General features: G+C 43.3%; 1 protein-coding gene across 4 annotated transcripts in view; it reads left to right on the top strand.

Moving 5' to 3' along the window:
• The window catches only part of PDCL (phosducin like), a 46,036-nt gene extending 32,313 nt beyond the window's left edge, over positions 1 to 13,723 (top strand). For 3 of the 4 annotated variants that reach the window (XM_029614932.1, XM_029614931.1, XM_029614930.1), the window contains exons 4-5: positions 9,416 to 9,597; positions 12,978 to 13,526. In XM_029614932.1, coding sequence (XP_029470792.1) covers positions 9,416 to 9,597; positions 12,978 to 13,526 — 731 coding nt within the window. Of the gene's footprint in view, positions 1 to 9,415; positions 9,598 to 12,977 lie in introns of all 4 variants that reach the window. The other variant, XM_029614928.1, reaches the window with a different exon arrangement.
• The last annotated feature ends 3,471 nt before the right edge of the window (positions 13,724 to 17,194 follow it).

Genomic DNA, 17,194 nt, shown 5'->3' with positions numbered 1-17,194 from the left:
TCGAAGTTACTATTCTTAGAGCACAATTCTTTAACCTCAGTCTAGTTTACTGTCCTCCTGGATTTACAGAACATAACTGCTCACCTTTAACTGAACTCCTTGCCAGTAATTCTATTGACCCATATTCCACTTTTTGTCATGGGTGACTTCAGTTTCCAGTTGATGCCTGTCCACTCTCACTAGCATGTGAAACATTTTTGGAATCTGTGAGTGCATTAGCGGCCGATTCTTCTGTAAAGTGCGCTCGGCCGTGCACACAGTTTAGCACGGGTTTTGCTGCATGTTTTCGAGGGGCGTCTATCACCCCTTGTACTGTAAGGGGTTTAGTGCCTCAAACACACAGCCAAACCCCCTGGAAACTAATAGCACTCATCACATGCAAATGCATGTTGATGAGGCTATTAGTTAGTCACCCGGGATTCAGAAAGTAAAATGTGTGGCCAATCCGCACATTTTACACTCATAAATTAAAGCCTGCCCATTATTAAGTGGAGGAACCAAAAATATGTTAAATAAATAATGGGCCGTCCGGTTAAAACAAACACTCAATTTTACTGGCATCCGTTTTCCTGGCCAATCACTTTCAGCGGGTTTGGAAAACTGACGCTCATAAAATTTGAGTGTCAGTTTTCTGAATCCGCTGATAGAGCCACCTCTCCTGGGCCAAGAAGACACTAGGGGTGCGTATTCATCCCTAGCACCTCCTTTAAATATAGCATCGCACGCCCAGGAGAGGTGGCTGGGCGTACATTGGAAGAGCGGGCGCTCAACATGGAGTGCCCATTCTCCCGCAATCGTTACTGAATCTGCCTGTAAATTGGGAACAAGCTAATTTTGGAACCTTCATACAGGACACATTCTTGATTTACTATTTATTAACAAAGAACATGCAATCGTAACTGATAGTAACCAAATTTCTATACCTTGGTCCAATCATAAATTTAATTAATGCCTCTGTTTCTGTGATGAATGTGCCACATAATATTCCTTTCATAAGAAAATAATGATCTTAAATCCATCTTCCTGATTGCCTTAAAGCAATATATTTTGATATCTGCTCCTCTGAGATGAACTAGTACTTACTGTAGATGATTAGATTAGCCCTATTCAAAACAAGACAATAGTTGATAATAAGAGGAATAACGCCCTGTGGTATAATGAAGAACTAAAAACAAAATGTATTTTATGCAGGCGAGAGAGTAAATGGAGAAAAGCCCATCACAACAACAGAACACTCCTATACGAATACAGATCTTTCATTGATCAAGCTAAGAGATAATACTATTCAGGCAAGGTTAATGACATTTGGCTTAACCCAAAATTTCTATTTTCAACAGTTTAAATATTTATCCAAATCTCAGGCTCATATTAGTTCTGATAAAAAATATTATTTTACTATGTTACCATCATACAACTGAGTTGGAATTGGAGCAATATCAGCTGGAGGAAGATTTGATAGTTAAATATTCAATTTTATTACTAAAGAACGAAATGAAAAATCACCACATTTTGAGGGCAATAACAGCATGTTGGCAGCAGAAAAAGACCAAATGGTCCATTCTGTCTGCCCAGCAAGTTTCAAAATGAACTATCTGCGGCTCTGTGCAGGTTACCCCCATGTTTCTGTTAAGGGTAGTAACAGCCACTCCATGAGGGTTATCCCCCAAACCTTATATTAAGAGTAGTAATATTAATCAAAACCAAGCACTGTCAAACCCATAACAAAATTACTGCTAGCAACATTTTTACACCCTTGATACTTCAGGCTGCTAAAAAAAGTGACCAGCAAACAACTAACCAAATGGCTTGCAGACCAAGATGCTTATTCTTTACACTGACCTGCTAGGACACTTTTTTTTTTTTTTTAAAAAGAAGCAAAGAAAACGAACATGTCAGATGTGGATGCACAATGGCAGGCTGATCTGGTTGACATGTCTGCCTTGTCCGGTTATAACAGCAGTCACAAATATATCTTGTCAGTGATAGACATCTTGTCAAAATACGCATGGGTTGTGAGCCTAAAAACACAGGCCATGAAGTGGTTAGGGTGTTTCAAAATATATTTAATGGCAGCCATGTTCCTAAAAAAATACAATACAACAGATAAGGGTAAAAAATTCTTAAATAGCTCTGTGAAGAGATGTTAATTATTTTGTGACCAATAATGATGTTAAAGCAGCAGTAGCAGAGAGATTTAATAGGAACTTAAAATCCAAAACGTGGCAGCACTTTACTTCACACCACTTTTAGATATGAGTAGGTGCTGCAGGCTTTTGTGCATAGCTATAACCATACAGGTTAGGCCCATCGATGTAACAGCCTCAAACTTTGCAGGTCTGGAAAACAGTCTGTGGTTAAATTGCTAAACTGTTATTTAAAAAAGGTGGGCAGCAAAGTGGACTCTTGTGTTGGGGCTTGGTTGGTGCAACCTAATGGGTGAACCCCCGAGGCTCCTGCCACCAGCTGGCGAATGTGCCCTGGGTTGGGATTGATCTGGAGATTCACATATACCAGCCCTGTTCTCCACAGGTTGAGCCTTTGGGTTCCAGAGGCCAGCAGGACTTGTGATAGTTCCACAGAGCTAAGACTAAGAACGAGTCCAGGGCCGGGCTGAGGTCAAGGCAGGCAGCAATCAGTCACCGGATACAGGCCAAGGATCCAGGCAGGCAGTAAGCAGAGCATGGTCCAGGTCAAGAATCTGCTGACGGGCAGCAAGCAAGAGAGATTGGTCCAAGGCAGGGGTTGATACCAGAAGAAGGCCAAGATGGAAAGGACTGGAGGACAGGACATGGAGGACCACAGAAAAACAAAATGACCAGGCAGAGCATGGAGGTAGGGAACAGAGGAAGAACAGCAAGGTAGATAACTAGAGAGGTACATGGAACCACAGGAAGCAACACACACTGCAAGGCAGAGGGACCTGTTGCTGAGGCAGCATTTAGGAGAGAGATTGGCTTAAAAGCAGGATGGTGCTGACTTGGTAAGTGCCTCTCGTAGAGTTCCCGCGTTGGGGCCTTTAACCTGCACCCAGTGGCGCACACGCGTGCCTAGTGAGGCTCGCAGCCAGGGCAGCATGGCAGCAGTGACATGGTGGGATGGTCCCCTTGGGCCTCAGATAGTGTCTAGGGACCCTTTATCTCTATAAAACATAAAAATAAAAACAACCTCTGACATCCTGGGCTCCTGTTTAAATCCTAAATACATTAAGATGAAGAGCGCTGAGTTTCTTACTGACAATTGCAAGATAGTCTAGTTTGGCCAAACTCCCAGGACTTGTGCACAAGTTAGATACATTGTTCAGACTTGAGAGAAAGAAATAGTTCCCTGTACATACCCAGATCAGTCCAGACTCCTGGGTTTATTCATCCGTGCCAGCAGATGGAGACAGAGAAAGTAAAACTGACACTGAATCATATACCCTGGTGCCACCTGCAGTTCCTCAGTATTTCTCTGTCTCCAGCAGATGGTGGCTGGAGAATAAACCTGCAGATTCTTCAGTGGGCCCAGTATTTTTTTCTTTTTTTTTTTTTTTTAATCCCTTTTGAACCTTCCTCCCAGGGGTCGGGGTTCCTAGTAAGGGATCTCTACCCTGTTTGGTTAAGGTGGAAGGGCTGGAGGTTGGTGATCCTTTTGTATGCCTGGTCCTGGAGTAGCTGTGGGGTGTACAGCTGGTGGTCCAAATCCGTCCCCTCATGAAGTCACTTAGGTGACTTTTTTTCCTTTGGCTTTGTTAGCTGCTCTGTTTGCCTGTCCCCTCTCCTTTCTTTAATTTTGTTGAATTGAGCTGGACAGCTCTCTTTAGCTTTAGGAGCAGGGAAAGCGGTGAGGCCGATTTAAAGTTTAAAAAAAAGAAAGTGAAGCAGGAGGCAGCGGTAAGGACAGCTCTCTCTCTCTCTCTCTTTAACTCCCCACCCTGTGCGTTGCTTCCCCCTCAGGGTGTTTTTTTTTTGTTTTCAGCTTGATGTTTTCTCTGCCTTCCCGCAGTTCAATGGTGTGTGGGTCGGCCTGCACGCATGTGGTACAGCTCCCGGGAGGGGTCCTCTGCTCTCCCACTGCCCACGAAAAGGAAGAAAGCCGGTGCTAGCACGGCCGCCCCGACTTCAGTTCAATTGAGTGCTTCGGGCCTTGAGCAGCTGCCCAATCCCTTAACCGTAGGAACGGCGGACATCTTAGGATCTCCTGCTGTCATGCCCGCACTTTCAGGGCCGGATGGAGATTTCCCTCCTCCACTTTCCCCAGTCCACCCGGGTCCTGGGTCAAGGTCCCCTACTTGCGGGTGGGGAGGTATCGAGCTTGCAAGCTTTTCCCTCGGCCTTTCTCACCAGAATTTATCATGCTGCTCCACCAGGCCTTTTTGACACAGCAGGAAGGGCTTCCTTTGCAGCAGGGGGGTCAGAACCCTCTTGCTTTGGCCCCGGAGCTGGCCACAGGGCTGGGCGGGCCTGGGCCATCGCGGGATACCTCAGGCACCAGAGTTTTGCATTTGGCCTGTCCAGCTCCGCTCAACGAGGTCTCGGACTTGGGGGCAGCGCTGTCGGGAGAGCCAGTGGTGACTGACACCATCCAAGGGGCTGATTTGAACCTGGTCCCGGCAACTGAGGAGAACGACCCAAAAATCCTCCATTTGTTATGCAGAGAGGAACTTGCCTAGCTCATCCCCCAGGTACTGGAGGAGCTGGGACTCCAGCCCCCGCAGGAGAAGTCTAACAAAGATGGGGTGGATCCGGTTCTGGAGGGCATGCGGAACCCTCCCTCCGGGTTTCCATATCATGCATCCATTAAGAAGATGGTGGATCAGGAATGGGGCGCTCCGGATGCCAGTTTGCGCATAGGTAGGGCAATGGCAAAGCTTTACACCTTACTGGAACAGACCTTGGTGCTCTTTGCGCTCCCCAAGTTGGACGAGGCAAGCTCGGCGGTCACAAAAAAAGACAAACTATTCGAGTGGCGGGAGCAGCGGCACTGAAGGATGTTCAGGACCACAAGCTGGAGGACCTTCTCAAAGAAATTTTTGAGGGTTTCGGCTTTGAGCCTCGGGTGGCCATTTGTTCCAGTTTCATGCAGAGAGCTTGCTTGCACTGGGTGCAGCGTCTCCAAGATGACAGGCGACAATTTGATTCCCAAGGGAGTCAGGCGGAACGTTTGGAAGTTTCAATAGCTTATGTGGCGGTTGCCTTATATGATTTTGGTGTGGACTTCTTCCTGTATTATGGGGGCTGCGGTTCTGCACGGCATCTCTGTGGGTCCGTAACTAGTCCGCGGATTTTCATTTAAGTCCCAGCTGGCAGCTTTGCCTTTTTAAAGGATTGTCTCTTATTTGGGGAGGACCTGGAACAACTAGTGAAGCAGTTAGGTGACAATAAGATGCATAAATTGCCAGAGGACAGACCTAAGGGTTAAACTTTCCTTTCCATCGCGTCTGCGTTTTCTGGACAGTCAGAGAGCTTGTCAAGTGAGAGGGGGCTTATGTGGCGCAGAGAGAGATCTTTTTCTTCTCGTGAAATACCTGGGGGCAGTTCCTTTCGCAGAGGTTGTTGGCCTTTCAGAGCCCCCATCGGGTGGGCATCCTCGGGATCCAAATCTGCGTAATGAGGCGAGGCTGGTCCACTCAGTGTCCCTTTTATAGGGATCGTCTGACTCGTTTTTACGAGGAGTGGGCCAAGGTCACCTAAGATCAATGGGTCCTCAGTGAAATAAGAGTCTGGTACGCGTTAGAATTTGCTCGTTCCATACGCGACCTGTTTCTTGTCTCTCCCAGTGGCTTGTTGCAAAAGTGCCTGGCGGTGCGGGAGACTCTAGACCAGTTGCAGTGCTTGGGGGCTGTGGTCCCAGTGCCTCATGACTAGATCCGTATGGGTCTCTACTTCATTGTTCCAAAGAAGGAAGGGACCTTTCGCCCTATTCTGGACTTGAAGTGAGTGAATGCGGCATTGAAGATTCCCAGTTTTCACATGGAAACTTTGTAGTTGGTGACTGTGGCTGTACGTGCTCAGGAGTTCCTGGCATCTCTAGACTTGACGGATGCATACCTGCACATTCAGATTCAGTGAGATCATCAATGCTACCTGAGGTTTATGGTCTTAGGCCGACGTTTCAAGCTTTTTGGACTGGCCATGGTGCCCCATACCTTCACCAAGGTCATGGTGGTCGTGGCGGCACCTTACGGTGCCAGGGAGTCCTGATACATCCTTATCTCGACAATTGGTTCATATGGGCAAAGTCGAAGAGCAGCTGTCGCTCCACCGTATAGACAGTACTTTGGACTCTACCATCCCTAGGCTGGGGGTAATGAATCTAGCCAAGAGTCACTTAATCCTGTCCCAAACTCTGGAGTACTTGGGGGGGGGGGGGGGGGGGGCGCGTTTCGACACTAATCAGGGCAAGGTCTTCCTGACGGATGTGAGTGAACAAGTTGCAAGGTCAAGTTTGGCGCCTGTCAAGTTTGAGGGCTCCCAGAGCCTAGGATTTTTGCAGGTCCTAGGCTCGATGACGTCTGGATTGACCACTGTTGGAAACAGGATGCTGGGCTTGATGGACCCTTGGTCTGATCCAGTGTGGCATGTTCTTATGACATGGGATCTAAGGAGAGGGAGTAACCTATAAGGAAAATCCTTATTAACATTTCCCTCACTTGGATCTACCTGACAGAGTATCAAGCCCAAGACAGCAGCATCTCAGCCTTGAGGACAGGCTTCTTGTATTGGCAGCTGTCTGGGGCCAAGTGTGGCTGGTTGCGGAACCCTTCTGTGGCCGGCCAAATGAAACATTAGACTGTGTGCACCTGGTGTAAAGAGCTCCTGGCTCTTAGTGAATGAGTCTGATCTCTGGAGGCCAGAGTGGCAGACAAAGGTATATAGAGGAGACCTTCAGAGACATACTAGAGCGGTCCCAACTTAGGTCAAGCAGCCCTTGTGCTTCTTTGGAAGACCGAGGTCACCTGGCCATCACCTTGGTGTAGCAGGAAGTGATCCTGTAGCTTGGACCTGTCCTCCAGGTGATAGCTTATTCTCGCACCAAGGATGTCTCCATGGCCATATACCCAGGAGGAAAGGGTTAAGATGGCCATTCTAGTGGGCATTGTGTTCTATGGAACACAATGCCCACTGAACTCAGATTACAGAGTGACATCAAATCCTTTAAGAAAACCTTAAAGACATGGCTCTTTAAGCAAGCCTTTCCAAAAGAAACAGTGGGGTAGAGAGGGAGATAGAGAACGAGAAATACAGAAAACGCAGCTAAGAATAAATGGCATCACAATATTATAAATACATAATACGGTAGAGAAATAGACCGAAATAAAGTACCTCAAACTTTACCAGACTAATCCATCACTACCCAAATATTTAACTTTATTAATGATATTGTAACCATTTTTAGTTGGCACCTGTTAGAATGTACGATACATACCTATATATACCTATTTGTGCCTTTTTGTAAACTGTTGCGATGGTACATAACTTAGCGACGGTATAGAAAAGTTTTTAAATAAATAAATTTTTAAATAGGTGGCTGGTGGGCAAGAGGATAACTTGCCTGCCTGGTGCGAAGGTAGTGGACCTCGCACGCCACTTCACTAAGATTTTGGAGAGTGCTAAGGAAGAGCAGACTGTCGTTGTACATGTGAATACCAATAACAGGAAAGTGCAGGAAGGAGGTTCTGGAGGCTATATTTAGACTCTTAGGTAGGAAACTGAAATCCAGAAGCTCCAGAATTGCATTCTCAGAAATGCTCCCAGTTCCACACACAGGACCCCAAAGGTAGGCGGAGCTCCAGGGTCTGAATGCGGGATTTAGATTTGTTAGGAACTGGGAAACATTCTGGGGAAGGGGGAGCCTGTTCAGGTGGAAGGGCTTTACAACCAGAGTGGAACTAGGCTGCTGGCACTAACTTTTAAAAAGGAGAGCAGCTTATAAACTAAATGCTGGGGTGGGGAGGAAGCTCAGAAGTGCATGATTCGGGAATGACTTATCTTTTTGAAAGCCAGTAACAAATCAGGGATGTTAGGGCATCCCAATAGAGTGTAATAAATGCTAAAATAGCCCAGATGCCTTTTAAATAAAGAGCAGATAGAGAAGAAAGATTTGAAATTACTCCTGCCAACTGATAAGCAGATGGTTAATACATACTTTGAAATATCTGTATATAAATGCTAGAAATCTAAAAAGTATGTATTTATTAAAAACATTTATAAATTGCAAATGACAGAATCTGTTCTGAGTGATGTACAGCATAAAAAAAACCAATAAGACTTACTTATCACGGTAAAACAAATAAGATGGGAGAGTTAGAATGCATAGCACTGAATGAAGAGGTAGATATAATTGTCATCTCGGAGACCTAGTGGAATAAGGTCATGGGACACTTTCATACCAGGGTACAAATTATTTATTTATTTTATTTATTTAATAACTTTTCTATACCGGCATTAGTAGGAGACATCATGCCGGTTCACATGACAACAAAAGAATGGAAAATACATATCGCAATGAAAGGATACATCAAATTGGGGGGTGGCTATGTGTTAAAGAGGGCATAGAGTCAGACAGCATGAAAATTTCTGCAGGAAACAAAATGCCCTGTAGAATCTTCCTGGATACAAATTCCATGTTAGAAGGGGAATAGAATAGCAGAGGGGGTGTTCTACTGTCTGTAGTCCTGGCCAGAATGAACAGATTAGGAAAGCTAACCATATAATCAATACGGTATTAATGGGAGACTTCAGTTATCCCAGTATTGACTGGGTAAATGTCACATCAATGGGAAGTATCTAGATGAAATAAATGACTGCTTCATGGAGCAGTTTGTACAAGAATAAGGGGAGCACTATTTTAGACCTAAACCTTAGTGGAACACATGAGTTTGCGAAAGAAGTAATGGTGTTAAGACCACTTGGCAATAGTGATCATAATGCATGGCCACTTGGCAATAGTCTAATCTCATATGGCTTTTGGTGCAGCACCACACCATTTTGGTTGCTGATATGGCTTCCAGAACTGAACACAGTATTCCAGATGAGGCCTCACCAGTGCCCCTGTATAGAGGCATAACCTCTTTTTTTTTTTTTCTCTCTCTCCACGTTTTTTGCAATGAATTTTAACTGACCAAGCTTTTGATCACTTCTCATTCTGCTACTTTGTCAGAGGTGTCTTCTTTGTTGCAGGTTTTGAAATGTGTAAGGTAGGGTTGTGCCAAACTGTAATGTAGAAATTGATCAGAGAAACCATCCCAAACCTCAATATTTTAAAGGCTTTGATAAGTTTAAAATAAGCAGTCTATTCTGTTCTCTTTGCCATCCAGGGATTGATTTAGTGCATTTTGGTAAGTATGCCTCAATCTCCGTGGTACCTGTTTGTGACGCTGTATTTTAATAAGTGTACCTCTGCAATTGCTGAAGGAAGCCCTTTGTTCTTTCAGGTCCAAAAGGCGTAATTAATGACTGGCGGAGGTATAAACAGCTGGAGACAGAGCAGCATGAAGAGCAGTGCAGAGAAATGGAACAACTTATCCAGAAATTATCGATGACATGCAAGTCTCATCTCCAAGAAGAGAAGGATAAGCAGAAGCAGAAAGATCTAGAAGAAAAACTCAGTGGGAAGGTAAGTGCTTTATTTTCATTGACTTATTTACCTTTGTTTTGATACTGAGAAATTGTATCAAAGTTAAGTGCATCCTAACAAGTTCTGCTTCTGCACTACAAGGTACAGAGTCCTGTTAGCTGCACTGATCCTGGACAAAATGGTATCTTTGCAGGTTATGATATTGTATCCTATCTCAGGCTTATCCTCTCGTGGCAACAGACAGTCTGGGTGCTTCTGTCTAGTCTGAGAATGCTGTATGCTGACCATGAGTGGATTAAAAAAAAATGCAGTAGTTCAGTGATTCATGCTAAAGAAACAGGGTTTGATTACTGACTCAGGCTGTATGACTTACAAGGTCGGCCAGTGCTGGGGATGCCATCCTGTATTTTCTATACCTGCAGCTAAACCTTCCTTCTTTGCAGGCATACAAAAAAGGAATTTCTGAAGCTTCTAAGCCAGATTGAATTTATGTTCAAGAATGTGGCAAGATCAAGCAATCAGACATTTCTAAATTCTGTGGGGCCTTGCTCTCTGGCTCTGTTCTCTGAAAAGTTTTATCCCATTATAAAGGGAAAAATGATTTTAAACCTTCATTTTGCACTTTTTGCCTAGACACACAATAGAAGATTATATATCTATCTGTGTCTCACCTCTCCCTTGTTGAATAAGATGTGGCCAGATAAAATATGCCCCCACCTCAGGAGCTGCTTAGAGAGACTAGTTTCTTCAAGGACTTGTATGGTGAAACTGCTCATCCGTTCAGATGTATTTAAGGAGATCAGCTTTGATCGTTTTATGAAGTTAATCTGAAAAATAAATATAGATAATTTGTTTGAAATCTTGATTTAAGAATAAGATATAGACAATTTAATGTACTATTAGAGGAAGGATGAGGGAACAGAAGAGCTGAAATTAAAACTGTTATGATTAGGATTGATGTGTAAGGTCTGTGTAATTTTTGTTTCGTTGTACATGTTTATATCTTACGGAAATGTGCCAGTGTTAAGGGCTCGCACTCCATGACAACCATTGAGCTGTGGCATGGTTGGTACTACCCAGCACCTAGGTACAACCTGAATCCACATCAACAGTATGTAAACATGCTATTGGCTGGGACTAAGAGAAAGCTTCATCTCTACCAGCAGGGTTCTGAGGCTGACGGGCCTTAGGCAAATGTCTACAACAGGAAGAGCAGTCCGAGGGTCGAGGCAGGCAGAGAGCAAGGCAGTGTTGGTATCCAGGCAAAGGCAAGGCAATGAGAGATCAATCACAGGGGCATAGAAGACAAAACACAGACATGGAAGAACAAGAACAAGCAGGAAAAGGCAAGGCTGGACAGAAACAGGTGAGGAGGGAGCAAGGAAAGGACATAGGATCAGGAACCAGGCGAAGCAACCAACACCAGCGAGGCACAGGAAGACCCATTGCTGAGGCATTGGCTGGGAGCTCATATGAGGTTTAAATAGCTGGGTTAAAGATGTCGTCATCCAGAGGCATTGCAGGAGAGGTTTTTTTTTCCCTGCCGCGGAGCCTACTTGAAAATGCTGAGTGTGTGCATGCCTAAAGAAGTTAGGGTTGGTTGGGATGGCAGCATACCACAGCTTTAGAGGCCGGTGGTGTTCCAGGGTGAGTGAGGCCACCTGCAGTGGCCAAACATTACAATAATGATTTTTTTTATTTCATTTTTGGCAGAAATTTTAATAAAATCTTCTAAGCATCAAAGCTGATTCTTGAATTCTCTGATCATGCTAGGATATGACTTTACTGGGCCAACATTCATTTTCAGAAATAGCCTTTTGTAGTTTCTTGTGATAGCTACTAAACCTATTGGCCTTTAAATGTAAATGATGTTTGCCGCTTCTGCTCTCGCATTGGAATTCAGAAACATGGAAAATTCTGCAAATGGAGTATGTGACATTTCAGATCAGAGACAAATCCCATTTTTAGTTCAGAAAATATGGTCACTCTTCCCTTATTTGTAGAGGAACAAGCCTTAGTCCAAAATCAGACACAGAGCATTGCTGTAGGCTATGCAGGGATTTCTTGATTTCTTTCCCTGGTAGAGGTAAGATTGGATAGCAGTTGCTAGCTTTGTTTAGAAAATGGTTATCCTGCAGTGTGGATAATTTCTATATTCTGAAACCAATATTTACATCATGTGCTCTTTCAAATGTGGCATTCATCTGTAGTTCTCTTTGTAATTACCTTTTAGTGAAACATCTGTACAGTTAATAAAAACAATTTCCCCTTTCCTACCCCTGAACTGCCTTCTACGACGATTTGTTTTCTGAAGACCAAGCCAAAAATAAGACTTCTCCTGCAAGAAAAATTGCTGTTTCTTCCAAATACTTATCCTAAGAGAAAAATGTAAGAGCCCATGGTAAGTTGGGCAGCACAGAAAATGGTGCTTGTGGAGTCAAAAGAGGACCTTCCATCGCCACAGAGGTTGGTTGCTGGTGAAGAAATGGAAATCTCCCCTCATGCTCAGGAGGGACTGTAGTCCCTAAAGGTACTAATGCCAGAGAATCGTGACATGACTAAAGAAATTTAAAATGGAGCAGTTTGCTTTATTTCCGAAGTGGATGAACAGGTGGAAAGATCTTCCTTGCTAGAATATACTTGTGGTATAATCTACAAGTTTCCAGACTTTTTCTAAATTTTCTAAATCTATTTTTTGGTTGTGACAATTTCATATGTATCTCTAGGAACAAACTCTTCTTCCTTTATCAAAGATGAGTTGTACGGCTAAGGATATTACTATAGGCAGCACCATCTTCTCTAATTACAATTGACTTGCAAATAACTTGAAAATGAATGTTCACAGTGGATATTAGTATATCCTTAATCCTTCCCCCAAATCTTCTAGGATTGTTACAGAAATACTGTATAACATATGTGAGACTGCACCTATTTCTGTGTGACAAAATCAACATTTATGATCTTTCTAAGCAGGTTTATAAAATTATGAATGAGGTGGAACAAGTAAATAGGGGAAGATTATTTACCCTTTCAAATAGTCTTAAGACTAAAGACTAGGGGGCACTCCATGAAACTAGCAGATTTTAAAATAAATTGTAGAATTATTTTTCCTCCCCACTGAAAGCATGATCAAGTTATTGTTTGCTGGTCAAGGCATCCAGCATAACTGGTTCTAATAGGTTTTTTGACACATTTCTGGAAGAAAAGTCCATAAACAATTATTAGCCAAGTAGACTTGGGAAAGCCACCACGTAACCTTGGGGGTGAGCAGCAAGGAATGGATCTGGTTTTTTAGATCTGCCAGATACTTTCCAGTGACCCAGATTGACCTCTGTCAGACAGGATGCCAGGCTTGATGAATCTTTGGTCTGATCCAACATGGCATATTTTATGTTCTTAACACTTTGATTGTCTTGTAGATGATAGTGCAGGAATACAGTCTTCAGGATGGAGGAGAAGATGATGACTTTCTACAGCACTACAGAAAACAGAGAATGGAAGAGATGAGAAAGCAGCTGTACAACGGGCAACAATTTAAACAGGTTTTTGAAATTACCAGTGGAGAAGGATTTCTGGACATGGTAGATAAAGAACATAAAAATACTCTTATAATGATTCACATTTATGAAGATGACATTCCTGGCTCGGAGTCTGTAAATGGCTGTATGATCTGTCTTGCAAATGAATATCCAATGGTCAAGTTTTGTAGAGTCAAAAGCTCTTTGATTGGTGCTAGCACTAGATTTACCAACAACGCTTTGCCTGCTGTGCTCGTGTATAAAGGTGGAGAGCTCATAGGTAATTTTGTGCGAATTACTGATCATCTTGGAGAGGATTTCTTTGCCGTGGATCTGGAGGCATATCTCCAAGAATGTGGTCTGCTTCCAGAAAAAGATCTCTCCATTCTTTCTTCCATACATAATTCATCAGCTGCCTATAGTGACGACAGTGATCTGGATATAGACTGAGACCATTAACAAAGGGGACTCAAACCATTTTTATTTATAGTGTTTGCAGACTAAAATTTGTTTAGCTTGCCTTTGTTTTTCCCTCACTTTTTTTCTGTCCTTTCTCTTTGTAAAGAGACTGAAATAGTTAATGCTTTGAAATGAATTTTGTTTCAAGTAACTGTTTATACACTGAGGCAATAAAATGTTTGTTAGTACATTTGTCTGATTTCTGTCTTGCTAAAATCGGTAGAAATGCAAAAAGGTTGTCACCAAAGAAAAGGGAAAAACACAGGGTTGGAGAGTAACGCTTTATGCTACTTCTCTGTATTCCACTAACTGTTTACAAAGTTTTTTTCCCAATGGGTTTGACAGTGCTTGGTTTCAATTGTTAGTATTACTACCCTTAACGTAAGGCTTGGGGGTAACCTGCATGGAGCAGCAGTTACTACCATAAGAAACTTGCTGGGCAAACTGGATGAATCAATTGATCTTTTTCTGCTGTTATGTTACCTTCTCTTCCAATCTAAGCAACGGCACAAAACAAGATATAACCTAGTAATGACAGCAGAAAAAGACCAAATGGTCCATCCAGTCTACCCAGCAAGCTTCATTTTTTTTTTATTTAAAACTTTATTAATTTTAACATATACAAAGCTGTTCCAAAACTATAACATCTAGATGGATACTTCGTTCTAAAACAAAAATACAATGAATCTTATTGTTCATCCAACAAAAATGCATCCACGTAGAACAGTTATCTCTAATGCTTCCAATATTGCTCCCCACCTTAAACACATTGGTCAGAGAGGTCGCCACAGAGTAAAATCATAATGAAAGATAAACCTCATAAAAAAAAAAAGAGAAAACATTATAAAGAGATATCCTAAATCTGCATATACATTGTCCAGAAGTATGTAATCCAGTCTACTCCTACATAAAACAGGCAGGCCCAAAACAAAACGGAGGTTACTTTCTATTTAGCCATCCTTCGAAGACTCCTTTGCCAATTATATCTTCTCAGACTTCCCCAAAGAGTCCCTTCTAATCACTGTAAGTCTTCATAAGGTGAATTTGCTCAATACAGGAACACAATTGCGCTTCATTTGATATTTTAGGTGCCTCTCCAACACGTGGCTATTTCACATTTCACGGAGTGATAATATACCCTGTCAGAGATATTACATTGGAATTCGCCTCTGTATCTAACATGTTACAATAGTAGTAATTTTGGGTCTGTAGGCATTTTACAGTTGTAGAGCAGGCCCACCAAATATAAGATCCTTTAGCTCCACAACCCCACCAACATTTCTCCTCCACCTTCGGAAATATCTTATGAAGGCATTCTTGTGTCAGATACCATCTAAACAAAACCTTATGCCCATTCTCTATATTTATAGGAAGAGACAGAACTCCTACTAATATGTGAAAAACATATCCCAAGAAGTCTTGTCTAACTGCTCATTGAAATCTTTTTCCCAAGATACTGCTGGCCACCTAGCAAGCTCACCATTCAATATCCCATACAATTTCAAAATAACTCTCCTTCGATTTATCTGCCTGATCACAGTATCCTTAAATTGTTTTACTCTTGTGAAGATCAGTAGTTTGATAACTAATAAAATAGTTGAGCTGCATATAAGGAAAGACATCACTTGACAATAACTTATAATTTTGTTGTAATTTTGCCAAGGAAGTGACAACAAATCTGTTCTAATATGGACAAGCCTGCTTTTTGCCATTTCTGAAAGGCCAAGGAATCTAAGATGCAAGTAAAATCCTTATTGGATAGGTTTGAGGACTTAGAAATTATTTTTATAACTCCCATTAATAAGGGATTTTCCACTTATTCTACACATCCATAGTAAAGCAAGAGATAGGGGAAAACTCTGCAATGGAAGATTTAGCCTCCTCTGCCATGAGGTGGTACAAGTGTGGACTTGGGCCCTTTCGTAGGCAATGTCTCTGCGAGCGACCTACCTGCCAGGACATCTCAATGTGCTAGCGGACTGCTTAAGCTACTCCTTCCAGCCACACGAGTGGTCCCTCAAGCCGGAGGTAGTGGCCGAGCTATTTCACCAATAGGTACGCCGGATGTGGATCTCTTCGCCTCCCTACACTACCACAAGGTGAGCAGGTATTTCTCCCCTAGTATTGGAGGACAGCCATCTGACCTGTGATGCCTTCTCCCTCCACTGGGGGATGGGCCTGCTGTACGCATACGCCCCTCTATCACTCTTTTTGAGGACTCTGCTGAAGCTTCAGCAGGACAGAGGGACCATAATACTCATGGCGCCTTCTTTGCCTCGACAGGTCTGGTTCCCGCTTCTGCAGGACCTGTCAGTGCGGGCACCCATCTGGCTGGGGATGGCGCCCTGATCTCATCTCGCAGAATCAGGGCACCTTGCACCATCCAAACCTCTGGGTGCTGGCCCTCACGGCTTGGATGTTGAGCGCGTAGTCCTCCAGCCTTTAGAGCTCTCTGACTGTGTCTCCCAGGGCCTGGTGGCATCTCAAAAGCCCTCCACCAGAAAGTCCTACAGCTTGAAGTGGGAAAATGTTTTTTTCTGGTGTGAGGGTCAAGATCTGGACCCTTTCTCATGCCCCCTCCCCCAGCTGTTGGACTACCTGTGGCATCTGTCTGAGTCGGGCTTCAGACTAGCTCAGAGCGCACTTCAGCGCATACCATCGGGATATAACTGGCACGCCAGTTTCGGTCCAACCTTTAGTGGGCTGTTTCATGCAGGGCCTTCTCCAGCTGAAGCCCCCTCTTCAGCCTCCAGTTGCGTCTTGGGACCTCGGTGTTGTCCTGGTACGGCTCATGTGTCCTCCTTTTGAGCCGCTGCAATCCTGCGACCTGAAGTTCCTCACCTTAGATCCTTCAGTGGCGGTGAATTTGGGGACATGCCTGCCCTTGTGCATTGAGGCATGATGCTGGACTCTTGCCCTGTTCTGTTCATGCTCACTTCAGAGTGTATTGCATTTGATTACACAACAAATGCCTTTTTCTGAAAAAAATAAAAAAGCCTAAACGTATAGGAAGGAACGTGATCTTGTATAGTGCAGTATAGAAACATTGCTGATGCATTTAGAGACCGGCTAATCACAATTTGGTTTCTTTCTGTATGGTGAGAATGTGTTGGCCAATTGTTGAATAGAAAGCCTGGGATTGAACTGCTGCCACTAAAGAAAGTGAGAGAGAAAAGTGGTAGTAAAATTCACTCCTTGTCCACAAATCCCCACCCCCACCCCTAGAACCAAGGAAGAAACTAGCACTGGTGTGTTTTTTTTAGACTTAGTATTAAATACTACATGAAAGAGAGAGTAAGAATAGAAGAGTGATAGTGATTTTTTTTTAAATTGTATGTGAGTGTAACCCCCTTTTTTCTTGGGATCGTCTTCAGAGCTGAATAGGGAGGTGAGTGCCACTGCTGCAGCCCTAAGAACAGGTAAAGTCCACCAGAGATTGCCAATTAGGGACCAGACTGTCTCTGGAAGGCCCAAGGAAAGACTTACCAGAAACATAAAGCCCAATGTCCACGCCGTACATTTGGTTCCAAAAGTGACAAATTTATTTCAGAAATCCTAACTTTTCGGAAAGATGATCCTTCAATTAGCAGTAACAACTTACAGTCCAGCAAACTCCAATTTCCCACATATCTTCAAATATTTCTTTGCAAATTAATCCC

This window comes from Rhinatrema bivittatum, chromosome 8 (assembly GCF_901001135.1).
Source record: "Rhinatrema bivittatum chromosome 8, aRhiBiv1.1, whole genome shotgun sequence".
NCBI classification, from domain to species: domain Eukaryota; kingdom Metazoa; phylum Chordata; class Amphibia; order Gymnophiona; family Rhinatrematidae; genus Rhinatrema; species Rhinatrema bivittatum.
This window is presented reverse-complemented; position numbering and strand designations above follow the sequence as displayed.